The sequence below is a fragment of the Symphalangus syndactylus genome, chromosome 4, assembly GCF_028878055.3.
Source record: "Symphalangus syndactylus isolate Jambi chromosome 4, NHGRI_mSymSyn1-v2.1_pri, whole genome shotgun sequence".
Taxonomy (NCBI): Eukaryota; Metazoa; Chordata; class Mammalia; order Primates; family Hylobatidae; genus Symphalangus; species Symphalangus syndactylus.
Genome location: NC_072426.2, coordinates 141,669,762 through 141,692,982, shown reverse-complemented (window position 1 = coordinate 141,692,982; position 23,221 = coordinate 141,669,762). Strand labels below are relative to the sequence as shown.

The 23,221-nt window shown below is 38.3% G+C and overlaps 1 protein-coding gene across 14 annotated transcripts in view; it reads left to right on the top strand.

The window, feature by feature from the left end:
- The window catches only part of DDX60L (DExD/H-box 60 like), a 153,961-nt gene that overhangs the window by 102,472 nt on the left and 28,268 nt on the right, over nucleotides 1-23,221 (top strand). For 9 of the 14 annotated variants that reach the window (XR_010120607.1, XR_010120606.1, XR_010120604.1 and 6 more), the window contains one exon: nucleotides 8,468-8,530. Coding sequence is in view for 5 of the 14 variants with exons in the window: in XM_055276354.2 (XP_055132329.1) it covers nucleotides 8,468-8,530; nucleotides 11,369-11,498 (193 nt within the window). In the remaining 9 variants the exon portion in view is untranslated. Of the gene's footprint in view, nucleotides 1-8,467; nucleotides 8,531-11,368; nucleotides 12,912-23,221 lie in introns of those variants that run through there. The other 5 variants (XM_055276354.2, XM_063638361.1, XM_055276351.2 and 2 more) reach the window with 1 other exon arrangement.

Below are 23,221 nucleotides of genomic sequence, written 5' to 3'. Positions count from 1 at the left end.
TGATGTAATCTCTTTTATCTATTTTTGCTTTTATTACTTGTGTTTTTGAGATCTTATTTAAAAAATCCTTGCCAAGTCCAATATCATGAAGTTTTTCTGCTGGTTTTTTTTTTTTTTTTTTTTTTTTAATGGCTGCATTAGTTTGTTTTCACACTGCTGATAAAGACATACCCAAGACTGGGCAATTTAAAAAGAAAGGGGTTTATTTGACCTACAGTTCCAGGACCTCACAATCATGATAGAAGGTGAAAGGTATGTCTCACATGACAACAGACAAGATAAGAGAGCTTGTGCAGGGAAACTCCCATTTTTAAAACCAACAGATCTTGTGAGATCATTCACTATCAGGAGAACAGCTCAGGAAAGACCTGCCCCCATAATTCAGTCACCTCCCACTGGGTTCCTCCCATGACACATGGGAATTGTGGGAGTTACAATTCAAGATGAGATTTGAGTGGGGACACAGGCAAACTATATCATTCTGCCCCTGGCCCCTCCCAAATCTCATGTCCTCACATTTCAAAACCAATCATGCCTTCCCAGCAGTCCCCCAGAGTCTTAACTCATTTCAGCATTAACTCAAAAGTCTACAGTCCAATGTCTTATCTGATACAAGGCAAGTCCATGCCATCTATAAGCCTGTAAAATCAAAAGCAAGTTAGTTACTTCCTAGATACAATGGGGGTGTGAGGATTGGGTAAATACAGCCATTCCAAATGGGAGAAATTGGCCAAAACGAAGGGGCTACAGGCCCCATGCAATTTGAAATCCAGCAGGGCAGTCAAATCTTAAGGCTCCGAAATGATCTCCTTTGACTCCATGTCTTGCATCTGAGCCATGCTGATGCAAGAGGTGGGTTTCCATAGTTTTGGGCAGCTCCACCCCTTTGGCTTTGCAGGGTACAGTCTCCCTCCTGGCTGCTTTCACAGGCTGGCATTGAGTGTCTGTGGCTTTTCCAGGTGCACAGTACAAGCTTTCAGTGGATCTACCGTTCTGGGGTACAGAGGATAGTGGCCCTCTTCTCACAGCTCCACTAGGTGGTGCCCCACTTAGGATTCTGCGTGGGGGCTCTGACCCCACATTTTCCTTCTGCACTGCCTGAGAACAGGTTCTCCATGGGGGCCCCGCCCCTGCAGCAAACTTCTGCCTGGGCATCCAGGCGTTTCAATACATCTTCTGAAATCTAGGTGGGGGTTCCCAAATCTCAATTCTTGACTTCTGTGCACCTGCAGGCTCAACACCATGTGGAAGCTACCAAGTCTTGGGGCTTGCACCGTTTGGAGCCATGGCTCGAGCTCTACATTAGCTTCTTTCAGCCGTGGCTGGAGCAGCTGGGACTCAGGGCACAAAGTCCCTAGGCTGCACACAGCACAGGGACCCTGGGCCTGGCCCATGAAACCACTTTTTCCTTCTGGGTTTCCAGGCCTGTGATGGGAGGGTCTGCCGTGAAGACCTCTGCCATGTCCTGGAGATGTTTACCCCATTGTCTTGGGTATTAACGTTAGGCTCCTTGTTACTTATGCAAATTTCTGCAGCTGGCTTAAATTTCTCCTCAGAAAATGGGATTTTCTTTTCTATTGCATTGCCAAGCTGCAAATTTTCCAAACTCTTATGCTCTGCTTTCCTTATAAAACTGAATGCCTTTAACAGTACACAAGTCACCTCTTGAATGCTTTGCTGCTTAGAAATTTCTTTCTCCAGATACCCTAAATCATCTCTCTCAAGTTCTAAGTTCCATAAATCTCTAGGGCAGGGGCAAAATGCTGCCAGTCTCTTTGCTAAAACATACAAGAGCTGCCTGTGCTCCAGTTCCCAACAGTTTCCTCATTTCCATCTGAGACCACCTTAGACTGGACTTTATTGTCCATATTGCTATCAGCATTTTGGGCAAAGCCATTCAACAAGTCTGTAGGAAGTTCCAAACCTTCCCACGTTTTCCTGTCTTCTTCTGAGCTTTCCAAACTGTTTCAACCTCTGCCTGTTACCCAGTTCCAAAGTCACTTCCACATTTTCAGTTATCTTTTCAGCAGTGCCCCATTCTACTGGTATCAATTTGCTGTATTAGTTCATTTTCACACTGCTGATAAAGACATACCCAAGACTGGACAACTTACAAAAGAAAAAGTTTTATTGGACTTAGAGTTCCATATGGCTGAGGAGACCTTACTATCATGGCAGAAGGTGAAAGGCACATCTGACATGGTGGCAGATGAGAAAAGAGAGCTTATGCAGGGACATTCCTGTTTTTAAAACCATCAGGTCTCATGAGACTCATTCACTATCACAAGAACAATGCAGAAAAGACCCGCCCTCATAAATCAATAACCTCCCACTGGGTTCCTCCCACGACGTGGTAATTGTGGGAGTTATGATTCATGATGAGATTTGTGTGGAGACACCGCCAAACCATATTAATTGTTTTATAGTGTCAAGTTTTACATTTAAGTCTTTAACCATTTTGAGTACATTTTTGTATATGGTGAGAAGTAGGAGTCTAGTCTCATTCTTGTGCATGTGTATATCTAATTTTCCCAGCATCATATATTGACATATTAGCATATTATATTGTGCTATTATATTTAATATGTTATTAACATATTAACATATAACATATTAGCATAACCTATTAAACACATATATAATAGCATATAATATATTAACGTATAATATAATGGCATAACATATTAAACACATATTCCCTTTTCCCTTGTGTGTGTTCTTGGCACACATGAGGGAAAAGCTAATTTATAAAAAATCAGTTGGCTGTAAATGTGTGGATTTATTTCTGGGTTTTCTACTCTTTCATTGGTCAAAGTATGTGGTTTCTATGATGGAATCATACTGTTTTGGTTATGATAGCTTTGTAGTATATATTGTGTTGAAGTCAGTGTGATACCTCTAGCTGCATTCTTTTTGCTGAGGATTGTTTTGCATATTTGGGACTTTTTGTGGTTTCCTACAAATTTTAGGATTTTGTTTTCCTATTTTTGTAAAAAATGTCATTGGTATTTTAATGGAGATTGTATTAAATTTATAGATCATTTTGGGTAGTGTGGCCATTTTAACAATACTAATTTTTTCATTCCCTGAAGATGGAATATCTTTTCATTTCTAAGTGTCCTCTTTAATTTCTTTCATCAATGTTTTACAGTTTTCAGTGTAGAGATCTTTTACCTTCTTGTTTATTTATTATCTAATTTTTTGTAGCTATTGTAAATGAATTTGTTTAAAAAAATTTTATTTTCAGACAGTTTGCTATTGTTGCATAGAAACACTACTGATTTCTGTGTATTAATTTTGTATCCTGCAAATTTATATTATTTGTTGATCAGTTCTAACACTTTTTCATCAAGTCTATAGGGTTTCGTGTATATAAGATCTTGTCTGAAAACAGGGACAATCTGACTCTTTCCTTTCCGATTTTGATGTCTTTAATTATTTATTCTCTTGTCTGGTTGCCCTGGCTAGGACTACCAGTACTTTGTTGAATGAAAATGGTGAAAGTCGGCATCCTTGTCTTATTCCTGATCGTATGATGTTAGCTATGGATTTGTCATATATGGCTTTTCTTATGTTGAGGTACATATCTTCTATACCTAATTTGTTAAGAGTTTTTATTATGAAGGGATGTTTTGAATTTTGTCAAATGCCTTTTCTGTATCTATTGAAAGATCATATGGTTTTTGTTTTTCTGTTAATGTGATTTATCTCATTTATTGATCTGCATATATTGCACTATCCTTGCATTCCCTGGATAAATCCCCCTTGATCTTATTGAATGACATTTTTAATGTGCTTTTGAATTTGGTTTGCTAGTACCTTGTTGAGAATTTTTGGATTTGTGTTTATTAGAGATATTGGCCTATAATTTTTGTTGTTGTTGTCGTATCCTTGTCTGGTTTTGGAGTCAGAATAATATTAGCCTCGTAAAAAAAAATTGGAAGTAGTCCCTCCTCTTAAATTGCCTTAATAGTTTAAAGAGGATTGGTATTAGTCTTCTTTAAATGTTTGGTAGAATTCAGCAGTGAAGCCATCAAGTCGTGGGGTTTTTTTTTTTTCTGATGAAAAACTAGTTCAATTTCTTCTCTCATTACTGCTCTGTTTAGATTTTCTATTTATTCTTTATTTAATTTTCAGAAGTTGTATATGCCCAGGAACTTAGCCATTTCTTCCATGTTATCAAATGTGTCAGTGTATAGTTGTTCATAATAGTATCTTATTATTTTTTGTACTTCTGTGGAACTGTTGTAATGTCTCCTTTTTAATATCTAATTTTATTTATTTTAGTCTTCCCTCTTTTTCTTAGTCTAGCTAAAGGTTTATCAATTTTGTTTATCTTTTTAAAACCATCTTCATTTCATTGACCTTTCAAATTGCATTTTTTGCCTCTATTTTGTTTACCTCTTCTTTAAGCTTTATTCTTTCCTTCAACCAGTTTTGGGTTTAGTTTGTTTTTGTATATTAAGTTTCTTGAGGTGCATCATTTGGTTGTTTAGTGAAAATCTTTTTTGATTTAGGCCTTTATTGCTATAAATTCCATTTTAGAACTGCTTTTTCTGTGTTCCATAAGTTTTGTTATGATGTATTTCCATTCTCATTTGTCTTAAGAAATATTTAAATTTCCCTTTTAATTTGTTTATTGATCTGTTGGGGTTTTTTTTTAAGAGTAATTGTTTAATTTCCATGTATTTATAAATTTTCTGGAGCTTTTCTTGTTGCTGATTTCTAGTTTTATACCATTTTGCTCAGAAAAGTTACTTGATATGATCTCTATATTCTTAAATTTGTTCTGACTTGTTTTGTGATCAAACATATGATCTATCCGAGAATGTTCCATGTACAGTTGAGAAAAATGTGCATTCTGAAGCTGTTGGATAGAATATTTTGTAAAAAATATCAGCCAGGCACAGTGGCCCACACCTGTAATCCCAGCACTTTGGGAGGTTGAGGTGGGATGATCACTTGAGTTCAGGAGTTCAAGACCAGCCTGGGCATCACAGCAAGACCCTGTCTCTAAAAAAAGGCTATTAGGTCAATTTGGTCTATGGTGCAGTTTAATTCTGATGATTCCTTTATTTTTTTGCCTGGATGACCCATTCATTGTTGAAAGTGGGATATTGAAATCCCTAATGTTATTATACTGCAGTTTATCTCTCCTTTTAGATCTAATAATATGTGCTTTATATATTTGGATGTTTTGGTATGTAGAATTACAATGCCATATCCTCTTGTTGAATTGCTTTCTTTATCATTATATAATGACTTTGTCCTTTTTATAGTTTTTGTCTTAAAGTTCATTTTATCTGATATAAGTATTGCTACTCCTGCTCACTTTTGATTTCTGTTTGCATGGGATATCTTTGTCCCTTCCTTCACTTTCAGTCTATTCTTGTCTTTAATGGTGAGGTGATTCTCTAGTAGTCAGCATACAGTCGTACATTGAGTTAATTTTTTTAAGAGATGGAGTCTCTCTATATCACCGGGGCTGGAGTACAGTGGCACAATCATAGCTCACTGCAGCCTCAAACTCCTGGGTTCATTCAGTCCTCCCAGCTCAGCCTCCTGAGTAGCTAGGACTACAGGTGCACACCACTACACCTGGCCAATTTTTTATTTTTCTTTTTTGTACAGACAGGATTTTACTATGTTACCTTTAAAATAAAATCCATTCACTCTGTATCTTTTAACTGGAGACTTTATTTATTTTCAAGGTAATTATAAGTAGGTAAGAACTTACATCTGCCATTTTGTTCATTGTTTTCTGGTTGTTTTGTAGATTCTTTGTTCCTTTATTCCTCTCTTGTTGTTCATGTCGGTGGTTTGGTGGTTTTCTGTGGTGCTAAGCTTTATTTCCTTCTTTTTTCTCATTTGTGTGCCTGCTCTAAGTTCTTTCTTTGTGATTATCATGTGCTAACATAAAGAGTCTTGTAGTTATAATAGACTATTTTATGCTGATAACAACTTAACTTTGGTCACATAAAAATATTTTAGACTTTCTTGCTTCCCCAGAATAATTTCTGTTTTTGTTGACTTAATTTACATCTTTATCTATTGTGTATTCCTTAGTCATTAATTGTAGGTGGTGGTGTTTTTTGACTATTTTGACTTAAAGCTTTCGGACTAGAGAATTGAAGGATTTCTGTAGCACCCAGACAGCATGGGGTTATTCTGAATTTGATTATGAATTTACTTCTATTGATGAGTTTTAATCTTTCAAATATTTTTGTGATAGTAATGATAATTCTTTCATTTTTAGTTGTAGCATTCACTTAAGAATTTCTTGTAAGCCTAGACTAGTGGTGATGAATTTCCTCAGCTTTCACTTGTCTGGGAAGATCTTTATTTCTCCTTTATTTCTGAAGGATAGCTTTCCTGGATATAGTATCCTTGACTGACTTTTCTTTTTCTTTCAGCATTTTGAATATATCATTCCATTCTTTCCTGGCCTGTGAGGTTTCTGCTGGGAAATCTGCTGATAGTCTCATGAGGATTCCCTTATGTGTGACTTGATGCTTTTGTCTTCAGCATTTAGAATTCTTTGTCTTTGACTTTTGACAGTTTGGTTATAATGTGCCTCAGAGAGTATCTTTGTGGGTTGAAACTAATTGGGGACTTTTGAACTTCTTAGATGTATATATCTCCCAAGGCATGGGAAGTTTTCAGCTATTATTTAGTTAATAATAATAACAAAATATTTCTCTACTTCTCCCTCTGGTGCCCCATAAGGTGAATATTTGTTCATTTAATGGTGTCCCATAAGTCCTATAGAGTTTCTTAATTCCTTTTTATTCTTTTTCCCTCTTTGACTGGTTATTTCAAAAGACCAGTCTTCAAGTTCAGAAATTATTTCTTTAGCTTGATCTAGTCTGTTGCTAAAGCTCTAATTCTTTAGCTCCAAGATTTTTTTGGTTCTTTTATATGATATCTACAGGAGGATAGGCTACAGATGTTGGTGGTATAGTTTTGGTGGGGGCAGGGGCACTGAGCTGGTTATTTGGGGCAGGCATATTTGGTTCAGTGTGCCAGCAGGCTGTATGGTGGACTCTCCAGAGAAGTGAGGCTATCACCAGGCTAGCTCTTGAACTGGGTATCTGTGGGTGCAGTGAGCCAGCCATCTGTGCAGTAGTGTCTCTGGGGGAGGTAAGACCACTGTTGGACTGCTGTTGGTTTGAGTGCAGGCATATGTGGGCTGGCCAGCTTTGTGGCAGTGTCTATGGTGAGGTCGGGCTGCTGCTGAACTGGATATTGGGCCAAGTGCATGTGTAGTGGGACTGCTGGCTCTGTGGCAGTGTCCCTGGGAAGGTGAGGCCTCTGCTGAACTGGCTGTCAGGCATGGCACATGTAAATGCATGCTGGGCTGACTGGCGTGCAGCAGTCTTTTCAGGAGGTGGGTCCACCTCTGCCCTGGCTGCCAGGCTTGGCATGGTGGTTCTTCTGGCTATGCAGCACGAGTATGCACTGGTGCAGTGGCCTGGCCACCTGTTCAGTGGTTTTCTTGCTGTGCATGTCTGCCTTTTCCCCAGTGGGTGGTGGGCTGCCACATAGCTTTGGATGTGAAATGATAGTGGGGCTTCAGGGATGGAGAGAAAGATTGTCTGCTGACCTTCAAAATGTCATCATGCCATAGCTGCTTAGGTCATGAAGGAGGAGATACACAATGTGGGCTCTTACTCTGGGGCAACGTAACTACTTAAACTTCTGGCAACTCTCCAAAATAGATTCTGGGCCTGTGAGGATTGGGAGACTCTCGTAGCAAGAACTGCTGGCATCTGTGATGGCTATGGAAACCGCTGGAAGTCTTTTGCATACCATTTTCCTGTAAGAAGAAGCCACCCTGACTCCCAGTCATTTCTGGTAGAGACAGTGTGGCAGAGGCAGGGTGCCTCACTCCTGCCTCTGGTACTATCTTGGGCTTCTGTGCTCCGCAAGGATTTTGATGCTCCCCTGGTGCTCTCCAGCATACTTAATCACTCCAGTTGAAATAGAGTTGTTTATCTGTTGTTTTGGTCCCTTTTTGTGGGGGAGATAAGCACCAGGCAACTCTCATTTTCCATCTTGCTCAATGTTCTGCTATTCTTGACAAATCTTGAGCTACATCTGTTTTTCTTAGGTCTAGTTCTTAGTTATGAAGAACTAAGAAAGTAGAAGAACTAAGTAGAAATAACATTAGTCTATCAACTTGTTTTGTTTCCACTTTAATCTCTAGTCCTCATTGACCCTTCTAAGCTTTACTTTTATATTTCACCCTCCCCCTTTGATGATGGTCAGATTATCTCTTTAATAATTTTTTTTGTGGTTTTTACCTATGCCTCTCAATTTCATTATGATTAATACAATAGAATGCTTAACTGGTAGTGTATTTGGCAAATAAATTAACTGCCACGGACAGACCACTATTAAAGTTTGAGTTAATTCTTTTATGTTTATGTTTTTATACTTTTTAATTAAGAAATATTGTTCTCTTTAGGATGCGTATGGGACAGCTTTTAAAGTGTTTGAAAGATTTTGCATCCAACATTCAGGCTATCAGGTATGTTTCATGCTGAATTTGATTTTCTCAATTATTTAATGATAGTTTAGCAAACATATAGCTCTTCCTTTGTGTAAGTTTGTGATTCTCGTGAAGGAGCACTCTGAAGATACTATTGAGCCTCCCAGGTTCTCTACAACTCAGCTATCCGAGGTCTCTGTAGACCGATTCCTCAGGACACTGTCAAACTGTTTTTTTTGTATTAAGATTCATCTCAAATCCATTTATAATTGAATTTCATTCAGATCAGAGCCTGTAAGGCACTTCCTCGTGACTTCATAAATCTCCGGGCCTCACTATACTCTCACTATACTCAATTTCTACAAATGCTGAGCAGTCACACTGAGTCAGATAAATGACTTCAGTAGGTCTCTGGTTTATATCCACTTCAAAGCAGTTAAGTCTTTCTCATACCCAGTGCCTTTCCCAGACTCTGGCATCTCCCGTTGATTTCCTGTGTTCATCTGCCCAATGCTCAACAGAGACCCAAGCAAATATGAAGTCTATGTGGGCATTCCTTTCTCTATGCTCCACTGGTCATCCAGTTTTTGTCTAGCTCCATTTTCCTTACCTCTTGTCCTTACTTCTTTATCAAGTGTATGTGGTTTTTCACATAAATTCAGTTTTGGAAGGAGAATATTTATTTAGAGTTCCTTGTTAGTGAGGACATATTTGTGGTTTTTCTTGGTCTGAGCCGAGTCTGACCCTTTGGGAAGCTTCCTACAAAGAGTGAAAGTCTTAGGATGACCCTACTTCGCCCACTTGGAGTATCTCCACATAAAGGATTCCTCAAGTGGCTTATAGCTACCAAGGCTACAACCTCTTTGAGTAGCCTGAGAAACTTTGGAGATTTTAAATGGATCACAAGAGTTTAAACAGGAAAAATAATTCCTTCATTCATTTATCATTATGAAAGTATCAAGGTCTTACTGTATTAGAGGCACTCTTCCATGCACTTCAATGTCATGGGAGAAACTTTCTTGTAGACAGTCATATGTGGTAAGTGCTATGATTGAGTTACACACAAAATGCTAAGATAACATAAATAACTTTAAGATTAATGCTACTATAATCGGAAAAAGCATTATAGAAGATGTAATTTCCAATCAGGTCTTAAAGGAGAAGTGAAAATTCATTAAGTAGATTAATTGTACTTAATATAATTCTAGTTAATTAGGATAATTAAGTAGAATAATTAGAGTAGTCAGATTTTAAGCAGGGAGAATAGTGTATCCAAATGTACAGAAATATTAAAGGTCCTGATGTATTCAGGGATAGGCCCCAAGCTAATGATGGTGGAGTACAGAATGTGGAGGTTGTGACAGGGATTGGGGAAAATGCTGAGAAGTGAGTGTGGAGTCTTGAAAGGAATTTGGTTGTATATGCGAAGGGTCTTATTTGTTATGCAATGAAGTTTGGATTTAAAATGGTAGACAAAGGTGAGACAGGGGAGTTTCTAAGGATGAATATGACATAGATCTATGTTTTAGAGATATTATTCTGGCAGAGTATATAGATTAACTCAAGAGGTAGAGAAACTGAAAGCAGGGAGCTAAAGCTGGAGGCTATACCCATATTCCAGGTGAGAGAAAATGAAGGCCTGAATTAGGCAGTGGTGGTAGAAATGAGTGATAAGGATTGGAGAAATATTTAAGAAGAGGAATTCATGCAGTGGGGAAAGAGATATTATGACAAATTGGGTTTCTAATTTGGTTAATGATAATGTTAATGAAAGTAGGGAATACATGATGATGACTTTGGAACTGACAATAAAAAAGTATGAAGTGGAATTTAAAATGTCACGTATTGTCTATAAGACATCCAGGGGGAAATGTTGAGCAGTCAGATAGAATAATAGGTCTGAAACTCTGGAGGAATTTCAGACTTAGAGATAAAGATGTGATCATTCCTAATATTCAGCCACTGAGGACTAGTGAAAAACTGAAACTCTGCTCTATAGTGAATAAGATGGAGCATGAAAACAAAAAGGATGGCAAAATGTCAAATCACAATTGATTGCAGTTCTCGAATAGCATGTCAGGTAGCTGAGAGACTCACTTTTCTACGTCTCCTCTCATTCACCCCAGCTTCTATCCTAAGATACATGGATAGGGACAGAATTTTTTTTCCCTGAATTGGGTGACTGGATTTTTAAAAATAATTGTCCCAATATTAGGAAGTCCATATGGCTTTCATGAGATGTGTAGAGAGAAGAAAAGAAGTTGAATAACACTTCTAGGTTCTAAGAATATGGAATTCCGTGGTCTTACAAACTCACAGAGCAAGTTTAGGTGTAATATAAAGAGGAACTGTGGCCGGACACGGTGGCCCACACCTGTAGTCCCAGCACTTTGAGAGGCTGAGGCGGGTGGATCACGAGGTCAGGAGTTCAAGACCAGCCTGGCCAAGATGGTGAAACCCTGTCGCCACTAAAAATATAAAAATTAGCTGGGTTCCTGTAATCCCAGCTACTCGGGAGGCTAAGGCAGAGAATTGCTTGAACCCAGGAGGCAGAGGTTGCAGTGAGCCGAGATCAGATCACGCCACTGCACTCCAACCTGGGCAACAGAGCGAGACTCTGTCTCAAAAAAAAAAAAAAAAAAAAGAAAAGAAGAACTGTGTGAAGGTGTATATCTTTATCTTTCTCAAGATACATGATGTATGTTGTAAAGATTTTACAAGATAACTGTGCATTTTATTAATATTCTGCATACTTTTTCTCCATATTTACATCTGATAGCTTTTGGGGGGAATTACTTCTGCTAACCTTTTAATAATATTGATTGTTATAAAAATGTGGGCTCATTATTATTTTTATTATTATTATCATTTATACAGTGATTCCTTGAGTGAACTATGTGAAAATGAGCATGACAATGTAGTCCTGGCATTTAAACAATTGAGTCAAACCTTTTATGAGAAACTTCAAGAAATGCAAACTCAAATGAGTCAAAATCGTTTAGAATAACACCATGGAAAACTTTCAAGTCTGATTATGTGGTATTTATCCATTTGCAAGGAGAGATATATTTGAGCTTATACAATGAAATGAAAAAAATGTTTGTCTTGGAGCCAAACAGAATTAAACTCAAATATTAGCTCTGCTATTTTCTAGCTGAATGACCTTAAGTTTTGTGATGTATCTGAGCTTTAACTTTATTTTTGGCAAAATCAGAGTAAAAATGAATACCTCTAGTTGTTTTGAGGATTAAATGAGATAATGTAAGAAAAGTGATTGGGTTTGGGTGGTAACTTCATTAATGGTAGTGTTTTTTTTAGTTAATGTATAGCAAAATTAGTTTCACATTGTCAATTTTTCAATACATCCCCAAGTTAAATGAATTTTAAATTAATGATCAATAAATCACAAAGGAACCAAATGAATTCTGAACAACAATTTAGTTACGTAAGAAGACTTCTGAGATTACAAGAAAGTCACTGCTGTGGACTGGATGTTTGTGCCCTCCCCTCCAAAATTTTTATACTGAAATTCTAACCCTCAATGTGATGGTATTAGGAGATGATAGGTCATAAGGATGGAGCTCCTTGGATGTAATTAGTGCCTTTAACAGAAAGACAAGAGAGCTTGCTCTCCAATCTCTGCTCACTACCACTGGATGATACAATGGGAAGATGGCCATCTGCAGACCAAGAAGCAAGCCCTCAACAGAACTGAATCTACTTACACCATGATCTTGAACTCTCCAGCCTCCAGGATTGTGAGAAATACATGTTCGTTGTTTAGCCATCTAGTCTGTGGTATTCTGTTGAAGCAGCCTGAATTGACTAAGACAGTCACTTGGAGTAGTTATAAACCACTTTCCTGTTGAAAGCAGAACATGCTTATTCAACTATTTTGTCCAATAGCAATGATAGATTTTGTTTAAGTCCCCTACACTTTCTTATTTCTTCTTTCTAAAGGATCAAGAGTACACTTTCTGGCAGTGATTAAGGAGTGTGTATGTAACAGAAAGCATATATATACCCTGTGAACCCGAATATGGAATTCAGATTGTTTCTGCCCTCAATATCATACTTAAAAAACAAGCATACAAACAAACATAAGGGAACAAACAGCAACCATAACAAAAACAAACCTTTAAAGCTGCGTTTTTGCTGTGATAAATGAATACGGTACTCTGAAGGAGAAAAAAGTTTCTCAAATGAGCTTAAACTGCAGGTGATTTAAAAATTAGAGAATAGAATTCTTAAATCTATTGAAAGTTTCAACCAGAAAACCTCAAGTGAATTTTGTATGTAAATGAAATCTTGAATGTAAGTTCTATGATTCTTCAAGCAAACAATTAGCTGAAAACTTGGTATTCTAGTTTATGTAGTAAGTGACTTGGCACCCATCAGAAAATAAAGGGCATTAAATTGATTTGCTGTTGTGTTCCTTATGTTAAATCTGTTAGTCCATCCATTTGTAGACAGCTACACATTAGGTATTTTGCTTTCATTGCTATCTATCTTTACTGCAGCCCTAGGTCACATGCTACAAAATCTGTTTTAGACCCAGACCTTGAACATAGAGCATTTCTTTCTCAGGGTGAAAGACATAACCTTTTGTATCATTCAGAATGTAGCAAGACACCATTTATCATATGGCATTACTTACAGATATATTACATAGGCTTAGAAAAACACTTTGTCTAGAAATGGAAAACCTCTTTTCCTTAGAATTTAACCCAAAATTGGTTTATATCAGTCATGTGCCAAAATCTTACTTGTGACTATTTTCTTAGGGCTAATCCTAAATTTTTTTATTTAAAATAAGCACATAGTAACAAACATAGTAGATATTAATCCAGCTTTGTAGATAATAACTTTAAATATCAAAGGCTTAAACACAGCAAAAGACAGAGATTGTCAGAGTGGATCAAAACACAATAACCAACTGTATGTTGTCTACAAGAAACCTCTTTTAAATATAAAGACATATGTAAATTAAAAGTAAATGGATGTGACTTCTAGTTTCTGGTTTCTCATGTAAGAAGCTTGGAATCAACCACTCCATCCTAATTAGTGAAAATAGAAACAAACTGAAACATTGATAATTCTTCTACATCCCTAAGAGAAGTGATGTCACAGGCCCCTCAAATTCGAGCAAAAGACAGGTGGATACAGAGAATCACAACATACTGACGCAGAAACCTCCACAGGAAATAGTGCTGGAGTAGGAAAACCTGAACTTTAATGAACGAATTGCTCAGTGTGGGCACATCTGAGAGCTAAAAACTCCAGGGGGATACATTCACCTGGGACCCATGCTTCTGTGAGTTTTATATCTGGGAACTGAACATTGAAGAAGAATCCCCTCATGCTTCTGGAAGGAGGAAACTAAAATAAACTGTTTTAAAATGTGCCAGAGCACTCTGTTCTTTTTAATAAGGTCTGCTCTCAGGAGAAACTAGTTACTCAGAGCCTAGCCTGCTGGAGTTTTATCAAAGACTAGCTCACCTGTTAGAAGGGAAATACCCAACTTCAGCCACTCTAGCCATCCTACCCCACCTAAAGCAGGGCGTAGAATAAAGCTGAGGAACGCTTGTAAAGTTCACAGTCTCGAGGCACAAGATCACTAAATGTCAGAAATAATTATAGTCATAAATCTCTTCTTAATGGAAATGTGTTCTGAGGAATACATAGTTAGGTGATTTTTGTCATTGTGTGAACATTATAGAGTGTACTTACATGAACTTAGATAGTGTAGCCTATTATACTCCTAAACCGTGTGGTATAAACTATTGCTCTTAGGCTACAAGACTGTATAGCATTTTACTGTACTCAACACTGTAGGTAATTGTAACACAATGGTAAATATTTGTGTAGCTAAACATATCTAAACATAGAAAAGGTACAATAAATATATGGTATTATAATCTTATGGGACCACTACCATATATGCAGTCTGTCAAAATGTCATTATGCAATGCTTGACTGTATAGGACTATAGACCACTCCCCCCACATTACAAAGACCTGTTGTTTACAGCAGTTCTTTTTACCCAGTACATTATATCTGGCTATCAAGAAAAAATTACTAGGCAAAAAATTACTAAAAGGCAAAAAAACCAGTTTGAAGAGATGGAGCAGGCATCAGAATCAGACTTGGCAGAAGTGTTGGAATTATCAGAATGGAAATTTAAAATAGTTAATTTAAAATAATTAATTTGCTGTGGGCTTCCATGGGTAAAGTAGGCAGCAAGCAAGAACAGAGGGGCAGGCATTATCCAATTTATTGAGGGACAGAATAGAACTAAACGGTAGAGGAAAGGCAAATTTGCTTTCTTTGCTTGAACAGATGCATCCATCTTCTGCTGCCCTTAGACATCAGCACTCCTGATTCTGGGGCTTTTGGACTCAGAGTGGGACATATACCATTGGCAATCCACAGGCTCCATCGCCAGTCCTCAGGTCTTTGGGCTGGGACTGAATTATACTTCCTGCTTTCCTGTTTCTCCAGCTTGCAGGTGGCAGATCACGGAACTTCTTTTATAACCACATGAGCCAATTCCTAAAATAAATCTCCTCATATCTCTCTATGTATGTTCTATTGTTTCTGTTTCTCTGGAGACCGCTAACTAAAACAATACCCTCTTAAATAAAATTCTGGAATTTCTATAAATTGTTTTCTTAAAAAAGGCAACATAAAATATAAAAAGAAATAAAATGGATTCATGAGATTTTTGCTTAGGCTAAGAATTCAGTTAGATAATTTTAGTCAACTTAGGTTTGACCTAATATATTACTAAAAATGTTCCCCTTTTTGAGACTTAAAAATTCTGAAATTCAGAGTTTAAATGATGATTTTACATATTGTTTTTATTCTTCTTTTGCTTTGCAAATATAATTAGTATTTGAAAACAGTATCTTTATATGAAACATCCAGTGAAATTAAATCGATGATTTACCTTTTCAAAATAAAAATTTCGAAGGGGATTGGGCTAAGATGGCAGACTAGAAGCACCAGTTTCATGGAAAGGAAACAAAGTAGCTAGAGAAAACTCACCCTGAAGGCTGATCATTAGAGAAACCACATTGGAATCCATCGAGGTAGCAGGGGGACAGAACAGTGAGTCATGAAGCCAGGCACCAGCCTGTCTGGGCTCATTATAGAGCCAGAAGAACCTCTCTGACATGGGAAAGGGTAAGTGAGTAAGAGACCCCTGGGTGACTCATGCTCTTCACAGGCACCTGTGCAAAACTGGAAATGACAGAATCTCCCTGCCTGTCTCCTCCCGTCCACATTTCCCCTACCCTGCTTCTAGGCTGAGGCATAGAACCACCTGGAAATTTAGTAGGGGCAACTCTTGAGACAAAGGGGACATTTACAAGCCTTGAGCCCCATAGCAGACCAGAATCTGGCATGGTAGCTCCAATGGAGGCCGTAGTTGTGGTGCCTGGGAGTAGTAAGACTGTTCCACCCTACCTGCCAAATGGGGGTCGGTACTGGTGCTAGCTTCTGGCCCAGTGGTTCTGCTTTGATTTGAACTCAACTGGCAGCTGCAGCCTCTCATTGTCCCAGGAAATGCCCAGATGGCAGGATGGGCTACCTCACCTACCCTTTTCACTCATGGCCAGAAGGGCTATGCTTGCTAGAGCTTCTGGCCCAGTGGTCACACTTGTGTGAACTCAGCCCTAGGGCACAGCCTCTTGTTCTAGGAAGCATCCAGATGTCAGGATTCGTGAATCCACCTATCCCCATCACTGATAACCAGGGGAACCATGCCAGCTACAGCTTCTGGACCAGAGTCCTACACTGCCTGAATTAAGTGAGGGGCCTAGCCTCCTGTTACTCTGGAAATGACCCAAAGGCAGGGTGGGCAGCTCTACCTACCCCAGCTTCTCATAGCCAGATGGCCCACATCTGCTAGAGCTTCCAGCCCAATGGTACCACTTCTGCCTGAACTCTCTGGGCGAGTGCAACCCCGTGTTCTCCCAGCAGGCATTTGGACAGCAGATTAAGGCTGACGGGCAAGGATTCAGCCTGTCTGCCAACAGGAGTCCCTACCTGAGGGAGTCTTGTGGAGCAGAACACACAACAAAAGAAATGTGGGCATGGAGACAGTAATCAGAAGGGGCTCCTGCAAGACCCAGGAGCAGACTAGAATTAAAAACAGTAGACTGAACCCACATTATGTCATAATCAAACCCCCAAGGGCATCAAAGAAGATGAAAGCAAAAAAGCCCATCTAAAGGATAGCAATGTCAAAGACTTTAGGAACATCAGTCCACACAGATGAGAAAGAACCATCTCAAGAACTCTGACAACCCAAAAGTCCAGAGTATCTTCTTGTCTTCAAACAACTACACTAGTTTCCTAGCAATGGTTCTTAACTATGCTGAAATGGCTGAAATGTCAGAAATAGAATTCAGAACATGAATAAGGAATGAAGATCATCAGCATTTAAGAGAAAGTCAAAACCCAATCTTAGCACTCTAAGGAATATAAGAAAACAATATAGGAGATAAAGACAAAAGGGTCATATTAAGAAAGAACCAAACTGAATTGATAGAGCTGAAAAACTCACTTCAAGAATTTCAGAATACAATTGCAAGTATTAACAGCAGAATCAACCAAGCTGAGGAAAGAACCTCAGATATTGCAGAACAGTTACATGAAATATCTCAGTCAGACAAAAATAAAGAAAAAATAATAATGAACAAAGCCTCCAAGAAATATGGGATTATGTGAAGAGACCAAATCTATGGCTCGTTCTTGTCCCTGAAAGAGAGGGAGTGAAAACAAGCAACTTGGAAAACATGTTTAAGGGTATCATCCATGCACATTTCCTCAACTTTTTAAGAGTGGCCAACATTCAAATCCAGTAAATACAGAGAACCCCTTTACGATACTATACAAGATGACCATCACCAAGACACATTGTCATCAGATTCTTTTAAGTTCAAAAATAAAGAAAAAAATTGTTAAAGGCAGTTCTAGAGAAGGGGAAGGTCAGCTACAAAGGGAACCCCATTAAACTAACAGCAGACCTTTCAGCAGAAACTCTGCAAGCCAGAAGATATTGGGGGCCTATATTCAGTAATCTTAAAGAAAATACATTCCACTGAAGAATTTCATATCCAGCCACACTAACTTTCATAAGTGAAGGAGAAATAAGATCCTTTTCAGACAAGCAAATGCTAAGGAAGTTGGTTACCATGAGGCCTGCCTTCCAAGAGGTCTTTTAGGGAATGCTTTAAATATGGAAAGGAAAGACTGTTACGGTCATCACGAAACACACTTAAGTACATAGACCATTGACACTATAAAGCAACTACACAATCAAGTCTGCATAACAACCAGCTAACAACACAATAGAAATGAAGGTCATCAACATTCAAGAGAAAGTCAAAACCTAGTCCTGGCACTCTAAGGAATATAAGAAAACAATACAGGAGATAAAAGGGCCATTTAAGAAAGAACCAAACTGAATTGAAAGAGCTGAAAAACTCACTTCAAGAATTTCAGAATAGAATTGCAAGTATTAACAGCAGAATCGACCAAGCTGAGGAAAGAATCTCAGAGACTGTAGAACAGTTATCTGAAATATCTCAGTCAGACATGTGCAGCTTAAAATCTGCACATGTCAATAATAACCTTAAATGTAAATGGGCTAAATGCCCCAATTAAAAGCCACAGAGTAGCAAGTTGGATAAAGAAGCAATACCCAACTGTATGCTGTCTATAAGAAACCCATCTCACCTGCAGTGACACCAGTAGGTTCAAAGTGAAGAGATGGGGAAAAACCTACCATGCAAATGGAAAACAAAAAAATAGCAGGGATTGGTATTCTAATTTTAGACAAAACAGCCTTTAAATGAACAACAATGAAAAAGGACAAGGCCAGGTATGGTGGCTCATGCCTGTAATCCCAGCACTTTGGGAAGCCAAGGTGGGTGGATCACTCAAGGCCAGGAGATCAAGACCAGCCTGGACAACATGATAGAATGCTGTCTCTACTAAAAATACGAAAATTAGCCAGGCGTGGTGATAGGCACCTGTAATCCCAGCTATTTGGGAGGCTGAGGCATGAGAATCACTTGAACCCGGGAGGCAGAGATTGTAGTAAGTGATGGAGTGAGACTGTGTGCCAGGAAAAAAAAAAAAAAAAAGAAGAACATTTGTATTAGTCCATTTTCACACTGCTATAAAGAACTACATGAGACTGGGTAATTTATAAAGAAAAGTACTTTGTTGTTGTTTTTTTTTGTTGTTGTTATTGGTTTTTTTTTGTTGTTGTTATTGTGTTTTTGAGATGGAGTTTCACTCTTGTCGCCCAGGCTGGAGTGCAATGGCATGATCTCGACTCACTGCAACCTCTGCCTCCTGGGTTCAAGCAATTCTCCTGCCTCAGCCTCCCAAGCAGCTGGGATTACAGGTGCCCATCACCATGCCCAGCTAATTTTTGTATTTTTATTGGAGACGGGGTTTCACCATGTTGGCCAGGCTGGTCTTGAACTCCTGACCTCAGGTGACTCACCTGCCTTGGCCTCCCAAAATGCTGGGATTACAGGTGTGAGCCACCATGCCTGGCCAGAAAAGAAGTTTCATTGACTCAGTTCTGCATGGCTGTTGAGGCCTCAGGAAACTTACCATCATGGAAGAAGGCAAAGAGGAATCAAGGCACATCTTATGTTGTGGCAGGAGAGAAAGAGAGAGTGAAGGGGAACTGTCACACACTTTTAAACTATCAGATCTCATGAGAACGCACTGTTTCATGGGAACTCATGAGAACAGCATATAGGGGAACCTGCCCCCATGATCCAATCACCTCCTGCCAGGCTCTCTCTTGACATGTGGGGGTTACAACTCGAGATGAGATTTGAGTAGGGACACAGAGCCAAACCATGTCAATATTACATAATGGTAAAGGGGTTAATTCAACAAGAAGACTTAATTATCCTAAATATAGATGCACCCGAGACAGGAGCACCTAGATTTATAAAGCAAATTCTTACAGACCTATGAAGAGACTTAGATAACTGCACAAGAATAATGGGAGAGATCAATACTCCACTGACAGTATTAGACAGATCACTGAGGCAGAAAACTAACAAAGATATTCGGGATCAAAACTTGACATTTGACCAAATGGGCCTAACAGGTATCTACAGAACCCTCCACCCCAAAATGACAGAATATGCATTCTTCTCATCTGCACATGGCACATACTCTAAAATTTGCTGCACAATTGGCCATAAAATAGTGCTCAGTAAATTAAAAAAAAAAAAAAAAAAACAGAAAAAAACAAAGTCATACCAACCACACTCTCAGACCACAGTGCAATAAAATATACATCAATGCTAAGAAAATCACATAAAAGCATAGAATTTAAACAACCTGCCCCTGAATGACTTTTTGGGTAAACAATGAAATTAAGGCAGAAGTCAAGAAATTCTTTGAAACCAAGGATTACAAAGATACAACATACCAGAATCTCTGGGACACAACTAAAGCAGTGTTACGAGGGAAGTTTACAGCACTGAATGCTCACATCAAAAAGTTAAAAAGATCTCAAATTAACAACCTAACATCACACTCAGAAGAACTAGAGAAATGAGCAAACCAACCGCAAAGCTAGCAGAAGACAAGAAATAACCACAATCAGTGCTGACCTGAAGGAAACTGAGATGTGGAAAACCGTACAGAAGATCAATGAATCTAATAATTGATTCTTTGAGAGAATAAATAACATTGATAAATCACTAGCTAGACCAATAAAGAAAAAAAATGACAAAAGGGGCATTACCATAAATCCTGCAGAAATATTAAAAAGCACTCAACAGAGGTGACTATAAACACCTCTATGCACACAAAGTAGAAAACCTAGAAGAAAAGGATAAAATCCTGGGAACACACAACCTCCCAGGAATGGACTAGGAAGAAATATCTTGGTCCAGGACAGGAATAGACCAATAATGAGTTCCAAAATTGAATCACTAATAAAAAGCCTACCAACCACAAAAAGCCCAGGACCAGATGGATTCACAGTCAAATTCTATCAGATATATAAAAAATAGCTTATACCATTTCTACTGAAACTGTTTCAAAAAATTGAGGAAAGACTCCTCCCTAACTCATTTTATGAGGCAAGGATCATCCTGATACCAAAACCTAGCAAAGATACAACAAAAAAAGAAAACTTCAGACCAATATTCTTGGTGAACATAGATGCAGAAATCCTTAACAAAATACTAGCAAAACAAATTCAGCAGCACATCAAAAAGCTAATTCCCCATGATCAAGTAGGCTTCATCCCTGGGATGCAAGGTTGGTTCAAAATGTGCAAATCAATAAATGTGATTTACCACATACACAGAATTAAAACCAGAAAACAAATAATTAACAGATGAAGAAAATGCCTTCAATAAAATTCAATATCCTTTGATGTTAAAACCCTCGATTATGCATTGAAGGAACAGACTTCAAAATAATAAGACTCATTTATGAGAAACCCATAGCCAACATCATACAGAATGGGCAAAAGCTAGAAGCATTCTCCTTGAAAAGCAGAACAAGATAAAAATGCTCTCTCCCATGACTCCTATTCCACATAGTACTGGAAATCCTAGCCAGAGGAATCAGGCAAGAGAAAAAAAAAGACATCCAAACACGAAGAGAGGAAGTCAAACTATCTCTGAAGATAATATGATTCTATACCCAGAAAACCCCATAATCTCTGCACAAAAGCTTCTTGTTCTGATAAACAACTTCAGCAAAGTTTCAAGATACAAAATGTAGTAAAATCAGCAACATTTGTATATACCAATAACATCCAAGCTAGAGCCAAATCCAGAATGCAATCCCATTTATAATTACCATAGGCCGGGCAGTGGCTCACGCCTGTAATCCTGGCACTTTGGGAGGCCAAGGTGGTGCAGATCATGAGGTCAAGAGACTGAGACCATCCTGGCCAACATGATGAAACCCCATCTCTACAAAAAATACAAAAAATTAACAGGGCATGGTGGCAGGCACCTGTAATCCCAGCTACTTGGGTGGCTGAGGCAGGAGAATCGCTTGAACCTGGGAGGCAGAGGTTGTGCCATTGCACTCCAGCCTGGGCAAAAGGAGTGAAACTCTGTCTCAAAAAAAAAAAATGACCACAATAAGAATAAAATTACTAGGAATACAGCTACCCAGGAAGGTGAAAGACCTCTACGATGAGAATTACAAAACACTGCTGAAAAAAATCAGAGATGATACAAACAAATGGAAAAACAGTCATTGCTCATGGAAGGAAGAATCAATATTGTTAAAATGGCCATACTGCCCAAAGCAATTTATAGATTCAATGCTATTTCATCAAACCAATGACATTCTTAACAGAATTAGAAAAAATATTGTAAAATTAATATGGAATCAAAAAAGAGCCCAAATAGCCAAGGCAATCTTAAGCAAAGAGAACAAAGCTGGAAGTGTCACACTGACTGACTTCAAACTATACTACAAAACTACAGTAACTAATCAGTGTGGTACTGATAAAAAAACAGACACATAGAATAATGGAATTGAATAGAGAGCCCAGAAAAACTGCTACAAACCTACAACCATCTGATGGTCAATGAAGTTGGCAAAAACAAGCAATGGGGAAAGTACTCCACCTTCAATAAATGGTACTAAGATAACTGAGTAGCCATATGCAAAAGATTCAGCCTGGACCCCTACATTATACCACCTACAAAAATCAACTGAAGAAGGATTAAAGACTTAAGTGTAAAACGTAAAACTATAAAAACCCTGGAAGATAACATAGAAAATACCATTCTGGACAAAGGATCATGTAAGGATTTCATGACAAATACACCAAAACAGTTGCAACAAAAATAAAAATCAACAAATGGGACCTAATCAAACTAAAGAGCTTCTGCACAGCAAAAGAAACCATCAGCAGAGTAAACAGACAACCTAACAGAATGGGAGAAAATATTTTCAAACTATGCATCTGACAAAGGTCTACTATTCAGCATCTATAAAGAACTTAAATTTACAAGCAAAAAAACAACATCCTGTTAAAAAGTGGGCAAAAGACACAGACACTTCTCTTTTTTTTATTATTATACTTTAAGTCCTAGGGTACATGTGCACAATGTGCAGGTTTGTTACATATGTATACATGTGCCATGTTGGTGTGCTGCACCCATTAACTCATCATTTACAATAGGTATTTCTCTTAATGCCATCCCTCACCACTCCCCCCATCCCATGACAGGCCCTGGTGTGTGATGTTCCCCACCCTGTGTCCAAGTGTTCTCATTGTTCAGTTGCCACCTATGAGTGAGAACATGCAGTGTTTGGTTTTCTGTCCTTGTGATAGTTTGCTCAGAATGATGGTTTCTAGCTTCATCCATGTCCCTACAAAGGACATGAACTCATCCTTTTTTATGACTGCATAGTATTCCATGGTGTATATGTGCCACATTTTCTTAATCCAGTCTATCATTGATGGACATTTGGGTTGATTCCAAGTCTTTGCTATTGTGAATAGTTCTGCGATAAACATACGTGTGCATGTGTCTTTATAGTAACATGATTTATAATCTTTTGGGTATATACCCGGTAATGGGATGGCTGGGTCAAATGGTATTTCTAGTTCTAGATCCTTGAGGAATCTACACACTGTCTTCCACAATGATTGAACTTGTTTACACTCCTACCAACAGTGTAAAAGTGTTCCTATTTCTCCAC